This window comes from Canis aureus, chromosome 16, assembly GCF_053574225.1.
Source record: "Canis aureus isolate CA01 chromosome 16, VMU_Caureus_v.1.0, whole genome shotgun sequence".
In the NCBI taxonomy this organism is placed as follows: Eukaryota; Metazoa; Chordata; class Mammalia; order Carnivora; family Canidae; genus Canis; species Canis aureus.
In genome coordinates, this window is record NC_135626.1 from 18878536 (window position 1) to 18901863 (window position 23328).

General features: G+C 47.4%; 1 protein-coding gene across 6 annotated transcripts; it reads left to right on the plus strand.

The window, feature by feature from the left end:
* The first annotated feature begins 235 nt into the window (after nucleotides 1–235).
* LYRM9 (LYR motif containing 9) lies at nucleotides 236–16823 on the plus strand. 6 transcript variants are annotated; one of them, XM_077852060.1, is made up of 4 exons: nucleotides 236–312; nucleotides 12636–12779; nucleotides 14358–14450; nucleotides 15192–16823. In XM_077852060.1, the coding sequence occupies exons 2-4, from the start codon at nucleotides 12654–12656 to the stop codon at nucleotides 15234–15236; spliced, it is 264 nt and encodes an 87-aa protein (XP_077708186.1). In that variant the 5' UTR covers nucleotides 236–312; nucleotides 12636–12653; the 3' UTR covers nucleotides 15237–16823. The 6 variants fall into 6 exon arrangements, with proteins under 6 accessions (XP_077708186.1, XP_077708189.1, XP_077708184.1 ...); XM_077852063.1 differs by lacking the exon at nucleotides 236–312 and adding an exon at nucleotides 819–1970; XM_077852058.1 differs by lacking the exon at nucleotides 236–312 and adding an exon at nucleotides 3169–3193.
* Nucleotides 16824–23328: the final 6505 nt, after the last annotated feature.

A 23328-nucleotide genomic window follows, 5' to 3' on the forward strand; every position in this document is an offset into this window, starting at 1 on the left:
TGCGAGGCAGCAGGAGTCGGAAGGAAGAGCGAGAGTGCAAGGCAGAGAAGGCTGTCCGTGGGACAGGTTTCTTTTTCATCTGGGTGGGGTCGGGTCAGGCAAGGGGCACCCGGCGGGTCGGGCCTCTAGGGTTTCCTGATAAACAGCCCCCAGTGCCCCGTGCGGCCGGCAGGGGGCGCTCGGCGAGCAGTCGCCGGGCGGGGGCGGGGCGGGGCGGGGGCGGGGCCGGGGGCGGGGCCGGGCCGGGGCGCAGGCGCACTCGTGTCTGCCGCGGCCGCCGCATTCGGGGTTGTGGCTCCCCAGTGGAGGCGGGTGAGCCGCGTGGCGCCGGCGGAGGGCGGGAGGGGAGGCGCGGAGGGGCGGGCGCGCGGGGGCCGGAGCCGCGCGGGCGGCGGGGCGGCGGGGCGGGCTGGGGCGTGGGGCCTCCGGCTGGGCCCCGCTGTTGGCGCTCGTGGCCCGGCCGGCCGGGTGCCCTGGCGCGCGGCTCCGGGACGCCTCTGGGGAGCGGAGCAGGCCCCGGGCCGCGGGCCGCGGGGAGCCCAGGGGACTCGTCACCCCTGAGAGATGCCCGCTGCCTGGCGCACCCCCCGCGCTCAGCCTGGGCTGGTGCATTCCTGACAGCGGACGCGGCCCGCCGGGGTCCACCTGCCCGAGCGAGCTTGCCCACGGCAACCTTCACGTTTTGATGGATGCGTCTGCATATCGCTTCAGGACCCGCTGAGTCCGAAACCCCTTAGTCCTCAGGACCATTTCGTTTTTGTTTCTGTTTTTTAACATTTTATTTATTTATTCACACAGAGAGAGAGAGAGGCAGAGACACAGGCAGAGGGAGAAGCAGGCTCCACGCAGGGAGCCCGATGCGGGACTCGATCCCTGGTCTCCAGGATCAGGCCCTCGGCTGAAGGCGGGCGCGAAACTGCTGAGCCACCCAAGGATCCCCCGCATTTCGTTTTTTACACAGCTTCCGATCCACTCATTCAAAGTGCACAATCGAATGTCTTCCAGTATATTCAGAGTTGTGCATCCATACTCATAATCGATTTTAGAACATATTGTCCCCAAAAGAAACCTCTCCTTTAGCTGTCACTCTCAATCTCCCATGCCCCGGCCCCCTGGGCAACCCCTCATCTACATGCGGTCTTTATGGATTTTGCCCATTCTGCACATTTCCTGGAAATGCAATCATACAATATATGGTCTTTTGTGAACGGCTTCTTACACTTAGAGTAATGTTTTCAAGGTTTGGCCATTTTGTAGCCTGTGTCAGTACTTCATTGCTTTTTATTACGAAACTATATTCCATTGTATGAACGTACCATGTTTTATTTATCCATCATGAGTTGATGGACCTTAGGACTAATCTTAACTCCTCAGCTCTTACCAAGGTTCTTCTGGACCTGACCCCGCCTTCCTGGCCAGCATCCTGTTTGTTCTGCTCCCCCTCGACTCCCCCTCCCTGGGCTCCTGTGGGCTTGGCAGTCCCTTCCTCCCTTAGGCCTTCCTGCAAACTGCTCTCTGCCTTCACCACCCATTCACTAAATCCTGCTCCTCTTTCAGACCTCAGGTTTAATGTCCTTTTCTCAAGAAACCTCTGACCCTTGACTGGGTGAGGGACTCCCTGAGCTAGTCTCTGGTGCCTGAATTCTACTTTGTAGTAATTAGTTATAACCAAATAATCAGTTTTAATTTTCTGTTAACGTATAAGTTACATGGGGTCAGGGGCTTCTGTTTGCTTCTGTTACCCCTAGCACCTTGTTGGTCCTTAATGACTATTTTAATACATGTGCACCCATGCCTACCATGTATCAGGCACTGTACTGTACTAGGGACACAGCCATGAACAAAAAAACTCGCAGCTTTATGGAGTTTACATTCCAGTGGGAGAATATAGACAAATCTATGTCGGGTGGTGAAGCGTATCATGAAGAAAGATAGAAGGGACTGCAGAGTGGTCAGAGAAGTCCTCTTAGGTGAGACCTGGATTCCTTTAGGGCAGAGCAATGTGGGGGCCTAGAAGAGTAGTTGGGTAAGGGAGGAGGGGAGGGAGGGAGAGCATGAGAGGATAAATCCAGAGCTTTCAGCTCAAGAGATCAGAGCTGCATGTGTGTAGAAAGAGCATGTTAGGAGGGTACAGACCTAAGTACAGAGCCCAGCTGTGCTCTCACCTAGTTCTGTGTGACCTGGAGCCTCAGTTTTCATCCTCTGTAGGATGGGAGCAATAGGGCAGCCCGCGTGGCTCAGTGGTTTAGCGCTGCCTTCAGCCCAGGGCGTGATCCTGGAGACCTAGGATTGAGTCCCGCATCGGGCTCCCTGCATGGAGCCTGCCTCTCCCTCTGCCTGTGTCTCTGCCTCTCTCTCTCTCTCTCATGAATAAATGAATAAAAAATCTTTTTAAAAAATGGAAGCAATAGGGTTGTAGATTAAATAGCCCCTATGAAGTACACAGCTGAGTGGCTGACATCTGGCAGGTGTATAATGGTTCCCTTCTTTTGCCCCCAAACCAGAGTGGTATGTTGTGGCCTGTGTGTGGAAGGCCATTGGCACAAAGCAGTTTGACTCCACATTGCTGGTTGCTCTGCTCTGAGACCAGCATGTTTGCCTTTTGTCTGATTTTTCCAGGTTGCTTTGCCTCGGATAGCTCACCAGATTCACTCTAAACTGGTGAACTGGCTCAGGGTGGTTGAACTGACAAATGTGATATTCAGGGTGGCTCCTTAGCCTTTGAGGCAGCAGGTGTGGGAAGAGAGCTGAGGATCCAGAGCCAGGGATTCAGAGCCTGAGTTTGAGACCTGGCTCTGCCACCTGCCGGCTTTGTGATATCAGGATAGGCACTGTCTTGGCTTTAGTCTCCTCTGTGGTACATGAAGCTCAATCAACACGCATTTATTGAGCTTCTGTCATGTTCTGGATACAGTTAACCGTGGCGGGGTACCTATAATACAACACAGTCTGTCCTTCCAGGAGCTTATAGTCAGCAAGGAACAGATAGCCAGGTGGAGTAGGCAAGGGTAAGAGATGTTCAAGCACCTAGTATGTGCCAGCCCCAGTGCTAGGCACTTATATTAGCTTGCTTGATCTCTACAACACCTTCCTCCCCAGGAGGTACGTATTTGGTTCTTCAGTTTACAGAAGAGGCAGAATGTAGAGAAGTCACACAAGTTGCCCAGGATCACATGGCTTATAGATGACAGAGGTAAGCTCCTAAACCAGGGCCGTTTGTTGTCAAAATCCACTCTGTGCTCTTCCATCACACTGGTACAGAAATGATTACAGCACAACGTGAGACCTTATTAGAGCAGTATGGGCAGCATGGGGGGTGAGCCTTGAGGAAGTGACATGGGAGCTAAATCTTTAAGGATCCAGAGGAATTCTTGAGGCAAGGATCTGGAGAAAGAGAGAAAGAGAGACTTCAAAGAGCACAGCAGTTTCAGAGATGCTATTAAACAATAGTTACTAAGCACATTGTCTGTGCCGGACACCGTGTTAAGTTAGATTTGGGAGCATTATTTAATCCTCACAACGATTCTGTGTAGGAAATTGTGTGTGTGTGTGTGTGTGTGTGTGTAGGAAATATTATTAGTTGCCCCATTGACAGATGTGCAACCGACTCTGGTCAGGTGGAAGTTGAGAAACATCCCCAGGACCCCCAGCTGGCCAGTGATTGAGGCAGGATTTGAATGCCTTATCCCATAGCCCATGAACCTACCTGCTAAGTTCAGGATGTACTTAGAATGCGGGGCATATAGATAGCAGGAGATGAGTTTGACAAGAGAAGTTGGAACCAGATTTCAGAAGGCAGTGAGTCAAGAACACTTCACAGAGGTTTTGGAGAAGGGAAGTGACATGATGTGTTTTTTAGGAAGTATCTTTGGGTTGGGCTGGAGAGAGTGCTGTTTGGATCCTCAGAGCAAGGCAATGTTATAAAGCTGCAAAGCTGGGAGCCCAGGTACTGGCCAGGTGCGTCAAGGTGGGGGGTGGGGGGCATGGGAAGTGTCCGTCTTAAGAGCCTTGACTGTGAAGGGAAGGGACTGGAGGAGTGTGGATTGCTGCCTCGTTTCTAGCTTGGGAGAACGTGCATGTGCAAGCTGGAGCCCCGGAGCTGGGGGAGCAGAACCACTCTGCTTCTATTTTTTTTTTTAATTTTTATTTATTTATGATAGTCACACAGAGAGAGAGAGAGAGAGGGCAGAGACACAGGCAGAGGGAGAAGCAGGCTCCATGCACCGGGACCCTGACGTGGGATTTGATCCCGGGTCTCCAGGATGGCGCCCTGGGCCAAAGGCAGGCGCCAAACCGCTGCGCCACCCAGGGATCCCCCACTCTGCTTCTATATTGTGACTTTCCCCATCCAGAGAAATAATTGCATTTTTAAACAATGGCCTGTGCAGGCTTAATTTAGTCTTGTATCAGTGCTCAATAGGACATAATTTCTGGTCATGTTCTATAGTTCAATTCTTTTCTTTCTTTATTTTTTTAAAAAAGATGACTTTTCCCCAATTATTTTTAGGTGCCCTATGTCAGGGCACAGGGTAGGGAAAGAGACAGTGGGGTTAAATGGGGCCATAGGCCTACCTCTCAGCATCTGTACCAGTGATAGCACTTGGCTCCCAGGAAATTCCCTTTGTGGCTTTATTATCACTCTTTTCCTTTATTCTGTTATATTCTCTTTTGGCTTTCCTAAGAGCTTTTTTAGCATTTCCTTAGTTGCCCCCTTTTCTTTGTCTGTGTAATTGACATCAGCCTTTTGACTTTTTTTTTTCATCTTTATGCAGCAGGAAGCTATAGATGGTGTCCTTGGTATCAGAAAAGGATGGAGCAAAGTTTTATGGAGAAAGTTGAAAAATAAGTACTGGATAATAGCACAGTCAAGTGCTTTCATGAATGCAGTCCTAGTCCTGAATGAGCCCCAGGGGAGTTCTCCGTGGGGTCCTTAGCCCTGATCCACGCAGCATTTTGTGGATGGCTCAAATATGGACATAGCAGGTAGTGTTAAAAGCAGGTAGGGGCAGGGGCTTTGGAATCCAACAACCCGTGGTTTCTTTCTTGGTCTTGCTGTCTAATACCTGTGTGGTCTCTGGCAAGTTACTTAACCTCTCAGAGCTCCAGTCTTATCATCTATAAAAATGGGGCTAATGATACATACCTCATAAGATTGTTGTGAGGATACGTGAGGTAACACATGTAAAAGTTCCCAACACCTACCTGGCACATAGGCTGATCACTCCCTGAGCGGTAGACTGTTAGACATGGCACCAGTGGTGAAGAAAGCTTAAGGTAGGACAACTGGGTAACATGTCAGGCCATTCATCTCTGGTCTTAGGGCCGAGCCCAGAGACACACAGATGCTAGTCGCCCTGAACGGCATTGGATGGGTAAGTGACATGGCTTGCTGGAGTTAACGTCTTTCTCTTTGTACCCCATTTGTGCCTGGGATATGATTGTTTCTGTGCTTTTGTTGTATGGAATTGAGCTGAGCTGGCTAACAGACAGGGTCAGGTACCCTAGATATGGTGGCAGATGGTGACTCTGGACTGAACCAACAAAATACAAGATGGGAAACAGATTTAAAAGAGTTCATGGAAAAAAGATTCCCCTGAGCTGAGTGCCAGGGTCACATGGCGCCCAAGCAGAGAATGCAGCCTGAGCGGCATTCCTTGAATTGCCAGGTAGGGGACGTGACCTTGCCACCTGAGCTCCAGAACCCATGGAGCTGGTCAGGACATGGGAAAACTGTGGCTTTCCCACTGGACAATACATCTGAGAGTGAGATTGATAATGAGGGTGTGTGTATGTCCAGAGGAGCATAAGTGGGACGGGGCAGGCCCTGGGAGAGGCGTTTAGGGTGGGGATCCTGGAAGAGAATCCAGGGCTGAGGTCATTGACTGAACAGTGACAGATTGGATTTGGTTGCAGGGCGGGGGTGGGGGGTAGGGGTGGGGGTCGTCTAGGGAGACTTAAGCCCCAGAGGGCAGAGCTCAGGCCGACAGTAAAGTTTACAGAGCAGATTTTAGCTCAGAGCCAAAGGGACTCTGACAGCTCTGGCTGAATGAAGTGGAGAGCTCAGACTTGGGAGGTCATGAGCTCCCCGCCACAAGGGAGCATGTTAAGGGAGAAAAGCTGGGTGACTCCCTGCCAGAGATGTGGAGAAGAGATTTCTTTTACCCTGGATGGGAAAAGGTCGCCTTCAGCGCTCTGGTCTTAAAAGAGTCCCTACTTTGGATGACTTTTCTGCTCATTCAGTTAACACCTCTTACTGAGCACCTGCCACGAGTCAAGCCATGCCACCTTAGGTATTTTTATAACTTCCTAATTCATTGGAGGCTACAGGATGAATAACCAGAGCTTAGTTCTGATTTGAGAAAAAGCTAAATAAGTTTCACCTGCTTTTTAGTTCGATTTCAAAGAAAAAAAGATGTATTTTTTTTTTCTTTGATGTCCACAGAGGTAACTAAATCAGTGAAATCCACAACCTCTCCCAGGGTCAGTTTGCATGAGCAGCTACCCCTCAGCAGGCCATTTTTGCCTTGGATAGAAGCGCTGAAAGGCATCATGACGTATTGTTTTCCCTTTTGCTGCTTTTCCAGGGGGTAGAGAAGGGTCTCCTCTTTAGTGAGCTGCTGCTGCTGTGAGCCAGGCATGTGTGCTGTCTTAATCCTCACATCAGTCTTGTTATGACCTGAGGCCCATGTGCTTCCACTGTTCCACTTGGTCTTCAGGGTGCAAGAAAGTTGACTGGAAGGTGTCAGGGAGGAAGGGTTCAGTTTGACACCCTTCTGTTGAGTGACCACTGCATGCTAGACATTATACGTAACAAAGGCGCTGAGGAGGCTGAGCCAGGGAGACGTTGAAAGGAATGGGGAATTTGGAATTTGGTTGCAAATGGGATAGAGCTTGGCAGTTGACTGGGGAAAGCCTTGAAACCCCCCCCCCCCCCACAAGCATACACACACCACCACCACTATACGCACTACACACACACACTGATGAGCTGAGAGTTTGTTCTGAGTGCACCATTAAAGGATAGCAAGCAAGGGTCTCAAAGATGAGATTTTTGTTTTTAGTTGCTCATGGTGGCTGAGCATAGGAGAGGGACTAGAGAAGAGACATTTCAGAAGGATGTTGGATTAATCCAGGAGAGAGGCTCTGAGAGCCTAACAGAGACAAGGAAAAGGAAGGGCCCCTTTCCTTCAAGAACTCAGGGAGGTTGGAGCACTGGAGTGAGAGCTAGAGTCCACGTCCCAGCCCCACCACTCCCTGGCCATGTGTTCATGATCAGCCTCAGTTTCCACAGCTGCAAAATGGGATAATTCTTTTTGTCAGAGGGTTGATGTAAAAATGTCTAGCACCATGCTTAGCACATCAGTCAGCTCTCAGGCAAGGATAAATTTCATGGAGGAGGGGATTTGAGGATATTCTAGCCTGATGGTCTCTCCAGGCTGTATGAGGCTGGAGGCATCAGTTGCCTGGAGAGAGTTCTAGCAGGTGAGCTGGAGGGAAGCTGAGGTGACCAGAAAGGCTTGGCATAGATGGGTGGTAAAGGGAGGGTGTTGCTGCCAGAGGTGATGAGCAAGACTACTTAGGGCCTAGATTCTGAGGTTCATCAGCCAGCAAGTATTGATGGAAGAATGTGCTTGGTACCAGGCTGTACGGTGCTGGCACTGAGAGGACAGAGATGGAGGAATGTGACACAGGCCCTGCCCTCATGGGAGTTTCATGCGGCCGGTGGGGAGGATGGGGAGGCAAACGCTTGGAGCCCGGGGCGATTCCTGCTGACCTAAGCAGGCCCCACAGGCTGTGGGCCAACAGATGAGGGAGAAAGTCTAGTTCTGTGCAGGGAGTAAGTGGGGATAGAAAGACTTAACCAAAAAGAAATTCTGGAAGAGTATTAGGGACACACAGAATCAAGGGAGAAGGCTGGAAAACTGGGCAGAAATCTAGACGTTTCTGGAAGACCAGAAGGCAGGAGCTACAAGGACAGTTTAGAGCAGGAAGAGGCTGATCAGGACGCTCCATTGCTGGGGTGCATGAACTCATTTTCAAGCTCTCTCTCTCTTTTTTTAAAAAATATTTATTTTATTTATTCATGAGAGAGAGAGAGAGGCAGAGACACAGGCAGAGGGAGAAGCAGGCTCCATGCAGGAAGCCCGATGCAGGATTCGATCCCAGGACTCCAGGATCACTCCCTGGGCTGAAGGCAGACACTCAACTGCTGAGCCACCCAGGTGTCCCATTTCAGGCTCTTTGTAACCCTGCTCAAGAACCCATTTCCAGAGGTGGGAAGTACTCACTTGGTCTCTTATGGCCCAGGAGAGATGGAGCCACGGACAACAGTCTCAGGAGGCTAGACTCAACGGGAAGAAGTCATCCCTTAAAAATAAATTGGGAAAGGGGGTGCAGTTAGGAAGAATAGCACCCACCTGGACCCTGGAGCCAGAGTTCCCAGGTGGAAATCCTGGCTTCTGCACTTACAGCTATGTGACCTTGGACAAACTTCTTGCCTTCTTTTTGCCTCCATTTCTTTATCTATAAAAGGAGAACATAATGGTACCTTCTTGTAGAATTAATTGTGAAGGGTCGCCTGGGTGACTCAGCGGTTGAGCATCTGTTTTTGGCTCAGGACATGATCCTGGAGTTCCAGGATCGAGTCCCACATCAGGCTTCCTGCTTGGAGCCTGCTTCTCCCTCTGCCTATGTCTCTGCCTCTCTGTCTCTCTCTCTGTGTCTCTCATGAATAAATAAATAAAATCTTAAAAAAAAAGAATTAATTGTGAAAATCAAAATAAGTTAATTCATGTGATCATTTAGAATCGTGTCATCTCACATGATACACATTTAGTAAGGCTGCTGGAGTAATAATTGTAAGTGCTTATTATTTGTTATTATTACTAAAGGAACCATAGGTGGTATATCAATGTGCCTGGCAGGTGGAGGAATGATGAGGGATGGATCTGGTGGGTAAGTAAGGCTTTAGGAGTTGGTATAGCCTAGTATGTTTAATATGATCCCCTAGGTAATTGGGAAAGCCATGGAAGGGTTTTTTTCCTAAAATAACTTTGTCACAAAAAATTTCAAAATATATAAAAGTTGAAATAACAGCACAATGTCTACCCTTTTTCCTGCCATCTAAACACAATCTTAACATTTCACTACATTTGCTTTGTCTTTCTCACCCCGTTTCTTCTCTTTGTGGAACCATGGGAAAGTGAGTTGCAGACTTGATGAAACATCACCTCTAAATACTTCCTTCCACTTGCATCTCTGAAGAATGACGTTCTCCCACACAACACATTGTTATTCTACCTCAGAAAATTAATAATTGAAAATAATTCACAATATCCTGTCTTGTCCAGCTGTGGAAAGATTTTTAGTTGGGCATTAGACAAGGCATTGTGGTGGCCATCGAACATGGCTGGAAGGAGGCTGAGGGCAGGTACATACCCTCCCAGTAATGCAGGTAACAGATGATGAAGCCTAAACTAGAGTGATGGGGGGTTCACAAGGGGTGTTTGAGGTACCCATAGGTCTCCCGTTGAACACGGTGGCAAGGATGGTGGATCACTGAAGACTTTCAGGAGGCGGTGCCAGACCTAACAGTTGAGTGTTGAAGGATCAGACCTGCAGGAAACAGGTTGTAGGCAAGAGTGGGAGGATTCATTGGTCACATGAATATTAAACATCTACTGTCATGGTTAGGTTTATGTGTCGACTTGACTGGGCCACAGGGTGCTCAGATGTTGGCTAGACATTATTCTGGGTGTGTATGTGAGTCTGTTTTTGAATGAGGTTAACATTTATATGTTTTAAATTAATTAATTAATTAATTTGAGAGTAAGAGTGGGAGCGAGGGGTGGAGGGAGAGAGAGAGATAATTTTTTTTTTTAATTTTATTTATTTATTTATTTATTTATGAGAGACAGAGAGAGGCAGAGACACAGGCAGAGGGAGAAGCAGGCTCCATGCAGGGAGCCTGACTTGGGACTCGATCCTGGGTCTCCAGGATCACACCCTGGGCTGAAGGCAGTGCTAAACCGTTGAGCCACCAGAGCTGCCCTGAGAGAGAATCTTTTAAGCAGACTCCACACTGAGCACTGAGTCCAACCTGGGGCTCCTTCCCACAACCCTGCGATCAGGACCAGAGCCAAAACCAAGACTCAGATGCCTAACTTACTGTGCCACCCAGGAACCCCTGGATGAGATTAACATCTACATCAGGAGACTGAGTAAAGCAGATTGCCCTCCCTAATGTGGGTGGGCCTATCCAAACACTTGAAGTCCCGAATAGAACAACAGTCTGACTGTCCCCCAAGTGAGAGAGGATTCTCCTGGCTGATGGCCTTCAGCCTGGGAATTGGCTTTCCCTGGTTTAACATTGACTCCAACTGGGACATCTGCTCTGCACATTTCAAACTTGCCAGATTTAATAATCATGTGAGCCAATTCCTTATAAATAATATATGTATAAGAATATAACATATATATATATATACACATATACAGGCTGTCATGGAGTGTGCCACTCAGAGCTCTGGTTGCTTGGACTCTGAGGTGAATGGTGGGAGATGTGATGAGGGGTAGGCATGGGCCTTGGAGGAAGGAGTATGGACTTTGTTCCAAAGGCCAGTGCTGTCCAAACTTTAGTACCACTTTCATGATTTATGTCATATACACATTTCAACTGCATTCTTATTTGCTTGACACATTTAAAAATATCAGTTTTATGCCCATTCCTTTTAAAAACCGTTTAAGCCACAATATGTATGAAATTCTGGGATTTTTTTTTCATTACACATGAAAATAAATATAAAATCATTATAATAAAGAGACATTGGTCCATATACTGCTTAAAATAATTTCATATTTTTCCTATATTTTGGGAAAGTTGTCATGAATTACAAGGGTAGGGGTGGATATCAGATCTGGGGTTTTAGGGAAACATTCCATGCTGAGATTTAGTTTTGGAAGGATTCATTGGCTGTTGAGTGATGAATAGATTGGAAGATAAGGAGACCTGCTAGGAATTCTGGTAGTTGTCTATGGGAGCTCTGATAAGTCTGAAGCAAGGATGTGCAGTGGGAATGGGGGGGGGGCAGATTTGAGGGGCATTCAGAGGTAGAATTTGATAGGACTTAGCGAGATAGTGACATGGAAGAGGAGTCTGGGTTGGCTTGGTGATGCTTTTGGTTTGGTTGCCTGGGAAGACAGAGGTGCCTTCACAGAGGAGCCTAGGAGGGGCTAAAGTCAAGTGCAAAGAGCAGGATATGCCAAGCAATCATTAGGGGTGGCAGAGTTTGACTACAATTTTAGCAAGGATGCTGTGAAGTTCATTGCCCCTTAATAGCAAACCCACACTTTAAATTAAATTAAAACATTTTTAGTTTAACTCTTCTGAGTGGACCCACACATGCATTCTCTGCTACTTATTACTGAGAATGACTAAGTATTATAATTGAGCTGAAAATAATCTCCCGCCCATACTTGCTGGGTTGGTTTCTAAGTATTGCTTGGGTTTTTATCTACCGAAACAAAGTTGTGCTCTTTCCAAATGTTAATTTTGAAGACTGCAGATGGTAACCATCTGTTACACGACTAGCATTTTACAATATTTGATTAGCACTTTATATAGTTTGGGGAAGCCTGCCAGTGGAGTCTGCCCATCAGGTAGGGACTTTGGTGTTATGTCCTCTGTGGTGGCCCTGGAAGGTCTTTGCCCCCATTGTATGGGGTTCCCTTCTGGATTTTTTCTTTGGGGGGGCCTTTAGTACAGTCGTCAGACTAGCAGGCTGATATTCATGGCAGGAGAACTGTAGGGGCCTTGCCCTGTTTGCACTCTTCCTTAAAGCTGGAGCCATGTCCATCAGTTAGGACTCTTTGGGTTGCTAATGACAAAAAAACAAACCCAAGTTGCTTTGGCAAAGGGTATTAATTGGCTCAGGTCACTGAAAAGTCTAGAGGTGGGACTGCCTTCAGGTGGATAGTTGTAGGGTTCCAGTGAATTCTTCAGACTTGATTCCGCGCATACTATTAGCACCACCTGCTGCTGTGTGGCTCCAGTCTCAGGCTTCCAGAGGAGGCAAGATGAGAGAGGAGGAAACCGCCTCAGGGGCAAGTCTAGAGGGAAGGAACGAGGACTTCCTGTGACCCCTGCAGAGGTGGAGTGATGTGCCCTGATTGGACCACTTCCATCACATGCCCATCTGTAAACACCCTCCACCCCCCAATCCCTGCAACCCCGTGGATGCAGGGCTCGGATGGGCCCGCTGGGTCTAGGGAAAGGTGGAGCCAGACCTCTGGTGGTTCTCCTCTGCTGCTGGTAGTCAGCTGGTTTCTCTGTCTTGCAGTGCAGGGTCTTCCTGCCAGTCTCCCCTACTCTGCGGGTCCCTGACACCTCCTCACCCACCACCGGAAGTTGGTGCGAGGATGAGACTGTGCATCTTGTCTTTGGTCCTGGCAGGCTAGCTCTGGACTGAGACTTCTGCAGGACTGACTGCCCTACCGAGCCCGGGGTCTGTGCTGTGTGGGGTGTGGCACAAAGGGGACCTGGCCTCCACCTTGTATTTGACGTGCCTCGCAGAGTTGTGGGGGTCAGGGCCAAGGATTGGCTCGCTGCCTTAGAAGTAATGCTTTGTGTTTTCCAGGGACAGAGGGTCTTGCAGATGGCCCCACTCCCAGGAGCAGAGCTGGTCCAGAGGCCACTGCAGCTCTACCGGTACCTGCTGCGCTGTTGCCGGCAGCTGCCAACCAAGGGCATCCAGGAGCATTACAAGCATGCTGTCAGGCAGGTGGGAGCAGGGTATACAGGGCTAGGAGTGGGGGTACCCTATAATAGGGGGCCTGCCTCAGCATTGGGGACCAGGGGTGGGGGCAGACTGCAGGATAATGTTTTGGGTGGTGGTGGAGGGGAGGGATGGCAGTCTGATAAAAGGCCACCAAAAACCACTCTGATTTCTGCTCAGAAGACAGAAGATATGTGATCTAGCCACCAGCTTGGTGCCAGGACTCAAATAAGGCAGCTAAATGGATAGTTAAAATAGAGTATAGGACAAAACATCATTTTGACAGGCATACCTGCCAATAATGCACAGCCTGAATATACTCATGAAAAAACATCAGGTAAATCCAGATGGAGGGATCATCTCCCACATAGTTGGCCTCTGCTCATCCAACATGTCAGTGTCATGAAGCTCAGAGAAAGGCAGCCCTGCTCTGCTTTCAAGAGGAGTAAAGAAGTGTGACTGCTAAATGTAATGAGTGCATTGGATTCTGGACCGGAAAAAAAAGTTATTAAAAAGTACATTGTTGGAGACATTCATGAAATTGAATATGGGCTGCAGATGAGATGATAGTATTGTATTAATGGGTTATGTCATCTCCTCATTAAAACACTGAAGCATTTGGGGGTCAAGGGCATGATGTCTGCAACTTCTAAATGCTCCTAGATAATTGAGTACAAACTCACATAAGGAGAGAATGATAAAGCAAATATGGTAAGATGTTCACAATTGGTGATTCTGGTAGCCAATTCGTTCATATTCTTGCAACTTTTCTGTAGATGAGAAATTATTTCCAAATAAAAAACTAAAATGAATATAAATATAATGTGGAAAGGAAAAAAAAAGTGTAGCAATAGACAGGCTGTGAAAACATGGAGGAGGGAGCAGCTAGCTGTCTGAGGGCATCAGGGAGGACTTCCGAGAGTGAGCATTTGAGGTGCTCCTAAAGACAACTAGGACCTGTGGGGTTGAGAGTGAGGGGACAGAGGAGGTGCCAGGTACCCTTGTGAAGGGCCCTGGGTGCCACACCAATGAGCCCGAATCTCACGTTCCTTCTCAAGGGTGAACATCTGGTCAAAGGGCACCAAATTGCTCAGCACCGGGCCTGGCTAGAGTTTCCAGTCACTACCTCCACTGCCCACCATCTACTTGGCCTTCCAGCAAGGGCCTGGAGAAGCCCTGTTCCTTCCTATTGTGCAGCCTGGTGCAAGCAGCTCCCTCAGAGGAGCAAATGAAACTGAGATATGAAAGTTTCCTTGGACTCCTGCTGCCTGATAATCTTTGGGCCCAGCTTGATTTGGGGTAACTTGGGGACCAGTCTTCCATTTTGTAGCTGCTCTGCTGGCATGAGGACAGCCTGTGTAGTTGAATGGACCAGGATTTGAATGCTGGCGCTATGCACAGTGGCCAGTTAGGGCATCCAAGCCTCTGTATCCTCATCTGTAGGTGGTAGTGTTCTGTCTCTCGAGGGGTAAGAACCGTGCTGAGTGGAAAGTAGCCACAGTGTATCTGGCCTATGACTGGGGCTCTGAAGATGCTGGTCCTGTGAATTTTGCCTTGTATCTTTTTTTATGCTTAAACTTCTAGAGTTTCCGGGTTCATTCAGATGAAGACAATCCTGAGAGAATCCAGCAGATTATTAAAAGAGCCATAGAAGATGCAGACTGGATCATGAACAAAGTAAGTGCTTGCCTCCCAGCTCCACCTGCCAGCTAGGGGATTGACAGCTGTAATCTCCGTGGCCACCAGGGGTCACCCCTGCCCCACGCTTGAGCCCAACCAGTGCTGCAGAGGCACCCAGTGCCACCAGCCAGCTGCTCCTCTCCTCCAGAAGCCCAGACATGGTGGCAGATGCCCTTCTGGTTGTGTCTGTTTTCTGCAGGGGTGGGGAGTTCTCAGTCCCTAAAAGCAAACAGTGCTGAAGAAGCTGAGATGGGGTAGCAGAAAGAAGGAAGAGAAAGGGCTTTCTGGAAGCAATAGTGCCAGAACTAGCAGCAGCCTTGTGGTACCTCAGACAGGGAAGCTGTCTTGGAGTGTAGTGAGCTCCTCATTTCCAGGGTTCTTCATACTGAAGCAGGGTTCTTGAGGAAACATTCAAGTATCTATTTTGGTAGAGGAAGGGAAGGATCAGAAATACAGACTAATTTGCTGGTCCTTATCCATTGGTGTTAGAACAACCTAGACAGCTGGGTGGAGCATGCCCCACCCTCCATCCTTCTAAATCAGAATCTCCAGATGTGAGGTCCGGGGTTCATTTTTAAAAGTCAGTGATTGGATTGAATGGCTTCTGAGGGTCTTCCTCTATCTGAGATTTTTTTTTTTCCTTTGAACTAAGACTCGGCTTAAAGAATAGGATGACATGCCTGTGTTCCCTTCTGATGCTTCCGTGTCTGTCTTATGTGCACCCTCTTACCCCGTCAGATTCCTTTTCCATTAAAGAAGAAAGGGGGTCCCAGTGCCAGCTAGAGATCTGACTGTTTGGTGCCTGCCCTGCTACCTCTGAGAAGCCCCTGCAGGAAGCAGCTAACACCTGCAAGAACATGGTTCCTGGGACTTTCTGGGTCCTCCCTCCCCCACTGGCTTCCCTCACCCACTTCTAATGATCTCTGTCTTACAGTATAAAAAACAAAACTGAGGCTCTAGGGCCTAGAGAACGAGTTGCCCTGAAGACATTGATGTTGAGAGACCTCGCTTACAGAACTACTCAGCAGCGGCACTTATGGAATATGCATTGGCCTGTTGGCCTAGAGCAGGAAATCAGGAGTAGGAGAAGCTGACTAGTGCTCACCTGGCTCTTCTTGCCATGTTTGTTTTCCCCAGCATCCCTTACATTTGCTTTTCTGGCCAGTTGCCATGTGGACTTGGGGATACTGTGTTTTGTCACTTTGCTCTGAAGGTGATGCATTTATTCTGGATGTTGTCCTTTGAGACCCAGAGTGGGCATCCCCTCAGGCTGTGCTGAGAGGACACGGTGTGGGTTTTCGAACCAGTCGGGTCTGGATTTGAATGTCAGTTCTGCAACTTTTCAAGGGTCTTGCCTTTGAGCTCAGATTCCTCCTTTGTGAAGATTAAATATGATGATGTTGAAGAGCTTCATGCAGGATGTGATACATGGTAATGCAAGTAAATGTCCCCCCTGGGAGCGCCATCCTCCACCACTCCTTCCTCTGGACTACGGTGCTCCATGCATCTCTCTGGCATGTTCCTCATCGGGCCCAGGTTGTTTGTGATCTTGTCCTGCCCTGCTTGGTGTCCCTGAACTTCAGGGTCCCACCATGCCCAGCAGTCCATCAAGCAGCCACTCCTCTAGGCTTGGTGGGAAGTCCTTCCTTGAAGTCCAGTCCTTGCCTTTATGGAGTTTCTTGTGACCATGAATTGGTGAAATGCAGGCTGCATGGAACAAGGAAGAAAGGCAGAGCAGCTACAGCAGACGCTAAAGCACACAGACCTCTTGTGAACCTGCAGTCTGTTCTGCTGGCCCTTCCCTTCTTTGCCACCATCTTGGGAGGAAAAATGGAGGTCGGGAGCAAGCAAGGAGGGAGGTGGGGAGCAAGCGTTCCTGTGAGTTATGGTGAGCCTGAAACCCTGTGGAGAGACAGACTGGATCGTGTCCCAATTCCATAGGAGTTGCTTTTGGGAACTTACCTGGCCTACTTCAGCCTTGGTTTCCCCATCTCCTGTGGAGTGGTGCCCACACCTACCTGCCAGGGTGGGAGTGAGGACTATGGAGCTCTCATGCGTGCGAGGGGCTTCATACAGAAGCTGGCTCAGGGAGCTGCCTGCATGGCTGTGGCCAGTTACCACGGCGAGGAAGCCCTGCTTTGCAGATGGGGAGATGGAAGCACAGGCAGTTTGAGCCCCTTTTCAGCAGAGGAGCAGCCAAAAGCAGAAAAGTCGCACTAGGACTTGAATATCTCCAAGGACTCTCAGCCAGAGGGATGAGCCAGCATGTTTGTGACCTGCCATGAATTATATGACTTAAAGTTACTCAGAGACATCTGTATGCACTTCACTGATCAGCAAGTAATGAAGTAAATATATCAGTTTTTGAAAGCTCTGGTGTCTTGAACGTTATGCTCATTCATTTTCGCAAACACATGTTGCCACCTACTGTGTGCCGTCATACTAGATATTGAAGATTTAGAGACAAGCCTATAGAAAGCTGCCCAGGAAGGGACTGTTCTTCAGAGGGGATGACCAGACACTGGTCCCACCACCAGACAATAGTTGTTGAGGGCAGATTTGCCCGTCCAGGGTGGGGGAAGCAAAGGGCTTTCTGGCCAGTGGCACAGCTGAGCCAGCCCCACTCTGCCTGTGGTTTAACCCTTTTGAAATCGGGGCGAGGGGCATCCCTTGGTAGACAGGAATGTGTCTTGATCCCTGCATGGATCCTGTGTTCTGGTAGGCTCTCAGTTACCCAGGGCCCCAGCTCTTAAATGCATATAGATGAAGGGTTACAAAGTAGCCTCCAAGCCAAAGAGGAGAAGGCTTATTGAGCTAGAGACTCATTTAGTGTGAGCTCTAGAGCCAGACAGATCTGAGTTTAGGTCCCAGCTCTGTCACTTGATAGTGCTGGGACTGGGTGAGTTCCTTCTCTGTCATCCTCATTTTCCTTACCTGGACCAGCCTGCACATCCAGCAGTTGCTCCGGGGTACAGTTGCCTTGTTCTGTCATCTAGTTTCATTTCCCTCCCCTGTGCCTATGCCCATCTTAACCGATCATTGGCTTTCTGCACAGCCCTGTGCTAAACACGAAGGCACTCCCAATCTAAGGTATGGATAGGTATGGGCAGCTGGAAGGTTGAATAAATATGGCTTCTAAAATGTTATCATTAGAGTTTTTTCCCCCTCTCATTATTTCTTTATATTTTTTCTGGAGATTTCCATACTTCCCCTCTGCCTAGATTAAAACTGGCTCAGCCCTCAAAATTTGGGGGCCAGTCTTAGGTTAAAAAAGCCCAAAGATATGGTTGCCTTGAGTCACAAAACAGTCTCAAGTCAGTAATGAAAGGTCCAGTTGAAGGTAAAAATAGAATTCCAGAACCTGATTTAAGGTTGTGGCTTCTCCCCTCTTCCGGTTGGAATCTAGGACAGGTGAGAAACCTGCTGGCAGGGATCCCTGGGTGGCGCAGCGGTTTGGCGCCTGCCTTTGGCCCAGGGCGCGATCCTGGAGACCCGGGATCGAGTCCCACGTCGGGCTCCCGGTGCATGGAGCCTGCTTCTCCCTCTGCCTGTGTCTCTGCCTCTCTCTCTCTGTGTGTGTGTGACTATCGTGAATTAAAAAAAAAAAAAAAATTAAAAAAAAAAAAAAGAAACCTGCTGGCAGAGAAGAGGAACATGGGTGTGTGGTTTTCAATAGCTTGGGGGTGGGGCTGGGGGTGGAGGGGCCTTACAGGCAGAGACAGTTTAAGCAAAGTACGAAACCACACCACTTGCTTAGGAACTCCCATGCTATTTGATGTGGTTGAGAAATCACGGATCAAAGAGATAGTTCTGTCATCATGTCTTCACAGAAGTAACTCCCCTACCAGAGAGTGAGCCCCTTGAGGGCAGGGAGCATGCACCCAGAATCCTCTGGGCCAGCTGTATGCCTGCTCTCCAAGTAGTGAATTCTACATATTTTGTTGAATGGAAGAATGATAATACTAGGCAAATGGATGTCTCTCTTTCATTTAGATTTTTATTGTTATCTAACAATGGTGGAGGCTGGGAGATGGTTGATTATTTCTTGGCCAAGTACTGGTTGTGCGTGGGGGGGGTGGGGGAGCTCTCCTTATCACTGATGCTCAGGTGTTGACTTGGAGGTGGGAACATTTACCCTCATTGTACGGTGGGCAGGCCTGGGTACCTCTCACAGACATCCTCCAGGAAGTTTGTTTTGAGGCAGAGAAAAGATTTCTCTCAAAGCAAAGGTTGTCAGGAATTAAGACCCAAACTTCCTCCCAACTTCCTGAAATGAACCTGTCCGTCTGTCCATCTTGCTTCCCTAGCAGATGGGGATTAATATGAATACTCAGGGCAAAACAAAACAAACTACCTTTGTTGAATGACGGGATGAAATTTGGCAGATTCAGTGTGAGGGAATGACCTTGTTAACAACGGGATGGGTGATTGTAGTTCAAGGGAAACACCAAAAGTTCAAGAATTGTGCCTTAGCAGGTTAAGAGCTACCTCTACCTCCATCTCTTAGCTGCTGCTGAGTGCTGCCAATACCATGAAGTCATAGCATGTCTGGAGACAGCGACTCTCTTCCCACCAACGTCTGGGAGCTACCTCATTCTCTTTGGGCTTTGAACAATGGTTGCACAAGACGAGCTTCATTAGACCTCTGAAACTGATGACTGTTCATAACTTTGAGATTGGTTGAGCCCACTAGCCCCTATGCCTGCCAATTTTAGCCACAAACCCAAAGCAGGCACCTCTAATTAGCAGTCTTACATATCCCATTGCCAAATTGATGTGGGTTTCCTACCGCCAATGCTGACCTCACTCCCACCCTGTCCTTGATGTCGTCTGACAACCTTGCACCTTGCACATAGATTTCCTCACTCTCCCAGCATTCCCAACCTGTTCATTCCATGTGTATTTGCCCATGCTCTCCTCCTGTCTGCAGTGCCCTTCTTAGCTTACCTTATTAACCTAAAAAACATCTTTTCTCTGTCAAGACTGAGCTTGGGCATTATGGCTATGAAGATATTCTTTGCTCCCCCTAGCATCGCATCTTCCAAGATTGTTTTCATGTTAACTACTGAATGCAAACCAATCAGATGACACTAGTTTCTTGAAAAAGGAATGCAATCTTAGACCAAATTAAGAAAGACATGGTATCAAGAAGAAGGTAGGTGAAAATCCTCCTTGTATCTTCTTTACTCAGATTATATCTAGAGCAGTGATTTTCTTTTTTTTTTTTTAAGATTTTATTTATTTATTCATGAGAGACAGAGAGAGAGAGAGAGACAGAGAGAGAGAGAGACGGAGACAGGCAGAGGAAGAAGCAGGCTCCATGCAGGGAGCCCAATGTGGGACTTGGTCCCAGGATTCCAGGATCACACCCTGGGCCGAAGGCAGAGGCCAAACCGTTGAGCCTCTCAGGGATCCCCAAGAGCAGTGATTTTCAAGTGTGGTCCATGGCTTCTTGGGAATCCCCCCAAGCACCCTCATAGGATCCTCAAAGTCAAAACTACTTTCATAATAATACTAAGACTTCGTCGTTCCCACTCTGCAAACATTTACACTGATGGTGCAAAAGCAATGATGAGTAAAACTGCTAGTACCTAAGCATGAATCAAGATAGGGCTTATCACCACCAGCTTACTCATGAATGTCCCTGATGGAATGGCAAAATTACTAATTTTGTTAAATCAAACCTTGAGTATAAAACTATTCTGTACGATGAGCTGAAAAGCACACATAAATCACCTGTATTGCACATACAAGCAGGACAGTTGTCTGGAGGAAAGCACACAATTATTTGAGATGTGAGCTAAACGAACTGCTTTTTATTCATGGAACACCTTTTTTCTGCCGAAATAGTGACTGAGAAACTGGTTAGATCTGTCCTCTGTCATGTTAATCATCCTTCATAGTTTCATTTCCTCTGCAATGTTGCCATTCATTCATTCATTCATTCCTCAGATACTGAGCACCTCTTATGTATCAAAAATTCCATCTATATCTCCATCTAGGTGAGATTAAGGTGGTTTAATATGCTCCCCCTATTGATCTGAAAAGTTTCTGGAAATGTGTGGAGAGATTCCATTTTAGGCACTCATGAAGACCCGTGGGAATCCAGAAGTCTCTTTTATACCTTTTTTTAGGGAAAAAGTTTTTTTCCCTAAAATTTTCCTATTTATAGACATTAGCCCACATTTACACACAAATACATAACATTTGTTGCTAATAAGTCTGGCTGGAAAATGGCGAATCACTTCGAAAACACTTTTTTTTTTCTGACATTGTTACCTTTCTATTACCATAAATCTTTATAATCAAACTGGAGAGAGAAGAGGTCCAAGAGAAGAGGTCCAAGGGGCCAACTTGCCATGTCCGCCTCAGCCTCTAGCCCCCAGGCATGAAGGTAAATGAACATTCTCATCCTGTTCTTCGCTTTGGCTGCAGTGTTGATTTCTCTTTGGCTTCGATGCTAGGTCTTTCCCTTGTATACTTGGCTATGTCAGAAACCACTGCTTGAGGAAGCTCACAACCCTTATGCACTGCTGGTGGGAATGCAAAATGGTGCAGCTGCTTTGGAAAACTGTTTGGAAGTTTCTCAAAATGTTAAACATAGAGTTACCATAGACCCAGCAATTCCATGTATATATCCCAGGGGAATGACATATGTTCACAGAAAAAAACTTGTACACAAATGTTCATAGCTTTATTTATAATAGCCACACACACCAAAAGGCAGACAACCCAATGTCCATCAACTGATGAATGAATGAATGAAATATAACATAGTCATACAGTAGAATATTATTTGGTAATAAAAAACATGAAGTACTGATACACCTTGCAAGACAGATGAACCTTTAAAACGCTGTACTAAGTGTAAGAAGCCGGTCACAAAAAGACAAGGATATATTGTACGATTCCATTTACATGAAATATCCGCGGTAGGAGGATCTATGGAGACAAGAAGTAAATTAGCCCAGGGCTGAGAGGGGCAGGTGTCGGCAGGAATGGGAATGACTGCCAATTGATACAGGGTTTCTTCTTGGAATAATGAAAACAGTTTAAAATTAGATTGGGGTGATGGCTGTACAACTCTATGAATACCTTAAAAATGACTTAATTGTGGGTGCCGAGGTGGCTCAGTTGGTTAAGTGTCTGATTCATGATCTTAGCTCATGTCTTAATCTCAGGATCCAAGTTCAAGCCCCGTGTTGGGCTCCATACTGGGTGTGGAGTCTACTTTAAAAAAAAAAAAAAAATAGGGCAGCTCTGGTGGTGGAGTGGTTTAGCACCGCTTGCGGCCAGGGGTGTGATCCTGGGGACCCGGATCGAGTCCCACGCTGGGCTCCCTGCATCGAGCCTGCTTCTCCCTCTGCTTGTATCTCTGCTTCTCTCTCTCTCTCTCTGTGTCTCTATGAATAAATAAATAAATAATTTTTAAAAAATAATAAAGTGTATACTGAATTGTACACTTTAAAAGTGTGAGTTGTATGGTAAGTGAATTTTAGCTTAATAAAACTACCAAGAAGAGTGGGCAGCCCCGGTGGCTCAGCGGTTTAGCACCGCCTTCAGCCCAAGACGTGATCCTGGAGAGCCAGAATCGAGTCCCACGTCGGGCTCCCTGTATGGAGCCTGCTTCTCCCTCTGCCTGTGTCTCTGCCTCTCTCTGTGTCTCTCATGAATAAACAAATAAAGTCTTTAAAAAAAGAAGTACCAAGAAGAAATCAAATGCCAGGAGAAAACCAAATAAATCTCAGTGTATCTGGAAGGTACCACTTAAACTATCACCAATTTCTAGAAAACTCACCTTCTTGATTAGTTTCGGTTGAAAGGAACAATTATCTTCTCCCTTCAGTGGTGTCTGAAATTGAATTTTTCTACTGGGCTTCTCTTTCTTTACCCCCCTGCCCTTAGCTTGTAATCCTGTGGGGTGGTTTTCACCTTTCTTCAGAGAATCAACCCAAGAGAGGCTAAGACAGTCCAAGGTCACATCTCAAGAACATATACGTCCCAAGTTAAGTCCTTTCTATTGGTTGAAGGCTGCTCTCCCAAAGGTGCAAAGAGATGATAACCAGTTGCCATTAAGTTATACTTGAAAAATATTTTATTCTCACCCCCTCTTAGAAGTCTCAGAGGCACAAAAGGACCTGGGAAAATGAAGTGACTTTAAATTACAAATAGTTTAACTACGTTTTTAACTGGAATGCCCTCAGCTTGTCACCTCTGCCTGATGCAACCTCAGCCCGTCATTCCAGTGTGCCTACTGACATTGCCACTCTCTATGTATGCCAGGGAATGAAAAGGGTTGGAGAGCACTAGAGTCTTCTTGGTGTTTTCTGTGACCAAAAGCACTGAACTGAGGTGTCTCTCTGACTCATATATGGCCACCACAATCCAGAAAAAGAGGCTTGATGCTGTAGAGAATGGGCTAATAGCTAAGTGACTTTGGGAGAAGTTACTTAACCTCAGTAAGCCTCAATTTTGTCATTTGTGTAAGAGAGATGAAAATCATAGCTGTCTCCCTGTGTGGTTGTGAGGATCCAATGAGCTATTGCATGGAACATACTTAGCTAGAGCCTGGTACACAGCTAGCACTCAATAAATGTAGTTGCTGTGCTTGTTAATTGCATGTAGTCTCTTGGCACTGGTGGTTGGGGTGAACTTGGGCTTGCAGACTGACTTCTCTCCATATTCTTACACTGATCAGAGGGAACAAACTCATTTTAATATTTCCCGAAAACCTTCCATCGTAACTGAGAAGAGAAAACTGAGAGAAACCAGTCCAAGTGGTCTCTGACATAGCCATGTGATCAATGGCATAGGCTCTTAAAGGGATGACCATTAAATATATATATATATATTTTTTTTTAAATAGTAAACTTTA

Bases quoted from the DNA above. Each gene is read 5' to 3' on its own strand.
- LYRM9 (XM_077852058.1), top strand. The intron at 12,780-14,357 runs GTGGGAGCAGGG...TTAAACTTCTAG, and splicing joins ACAAGCATGCTGTCAGGCAG to AGTTTCCGGGTTCATTCAGA. The intron at 14,451-15,191 runs GTAAGTGCTTGC...TTACCCCGTCAG, and splicing joins CAGACTGGATCATGAACAAA to ATTCCTTTTCCATTAAAGAA.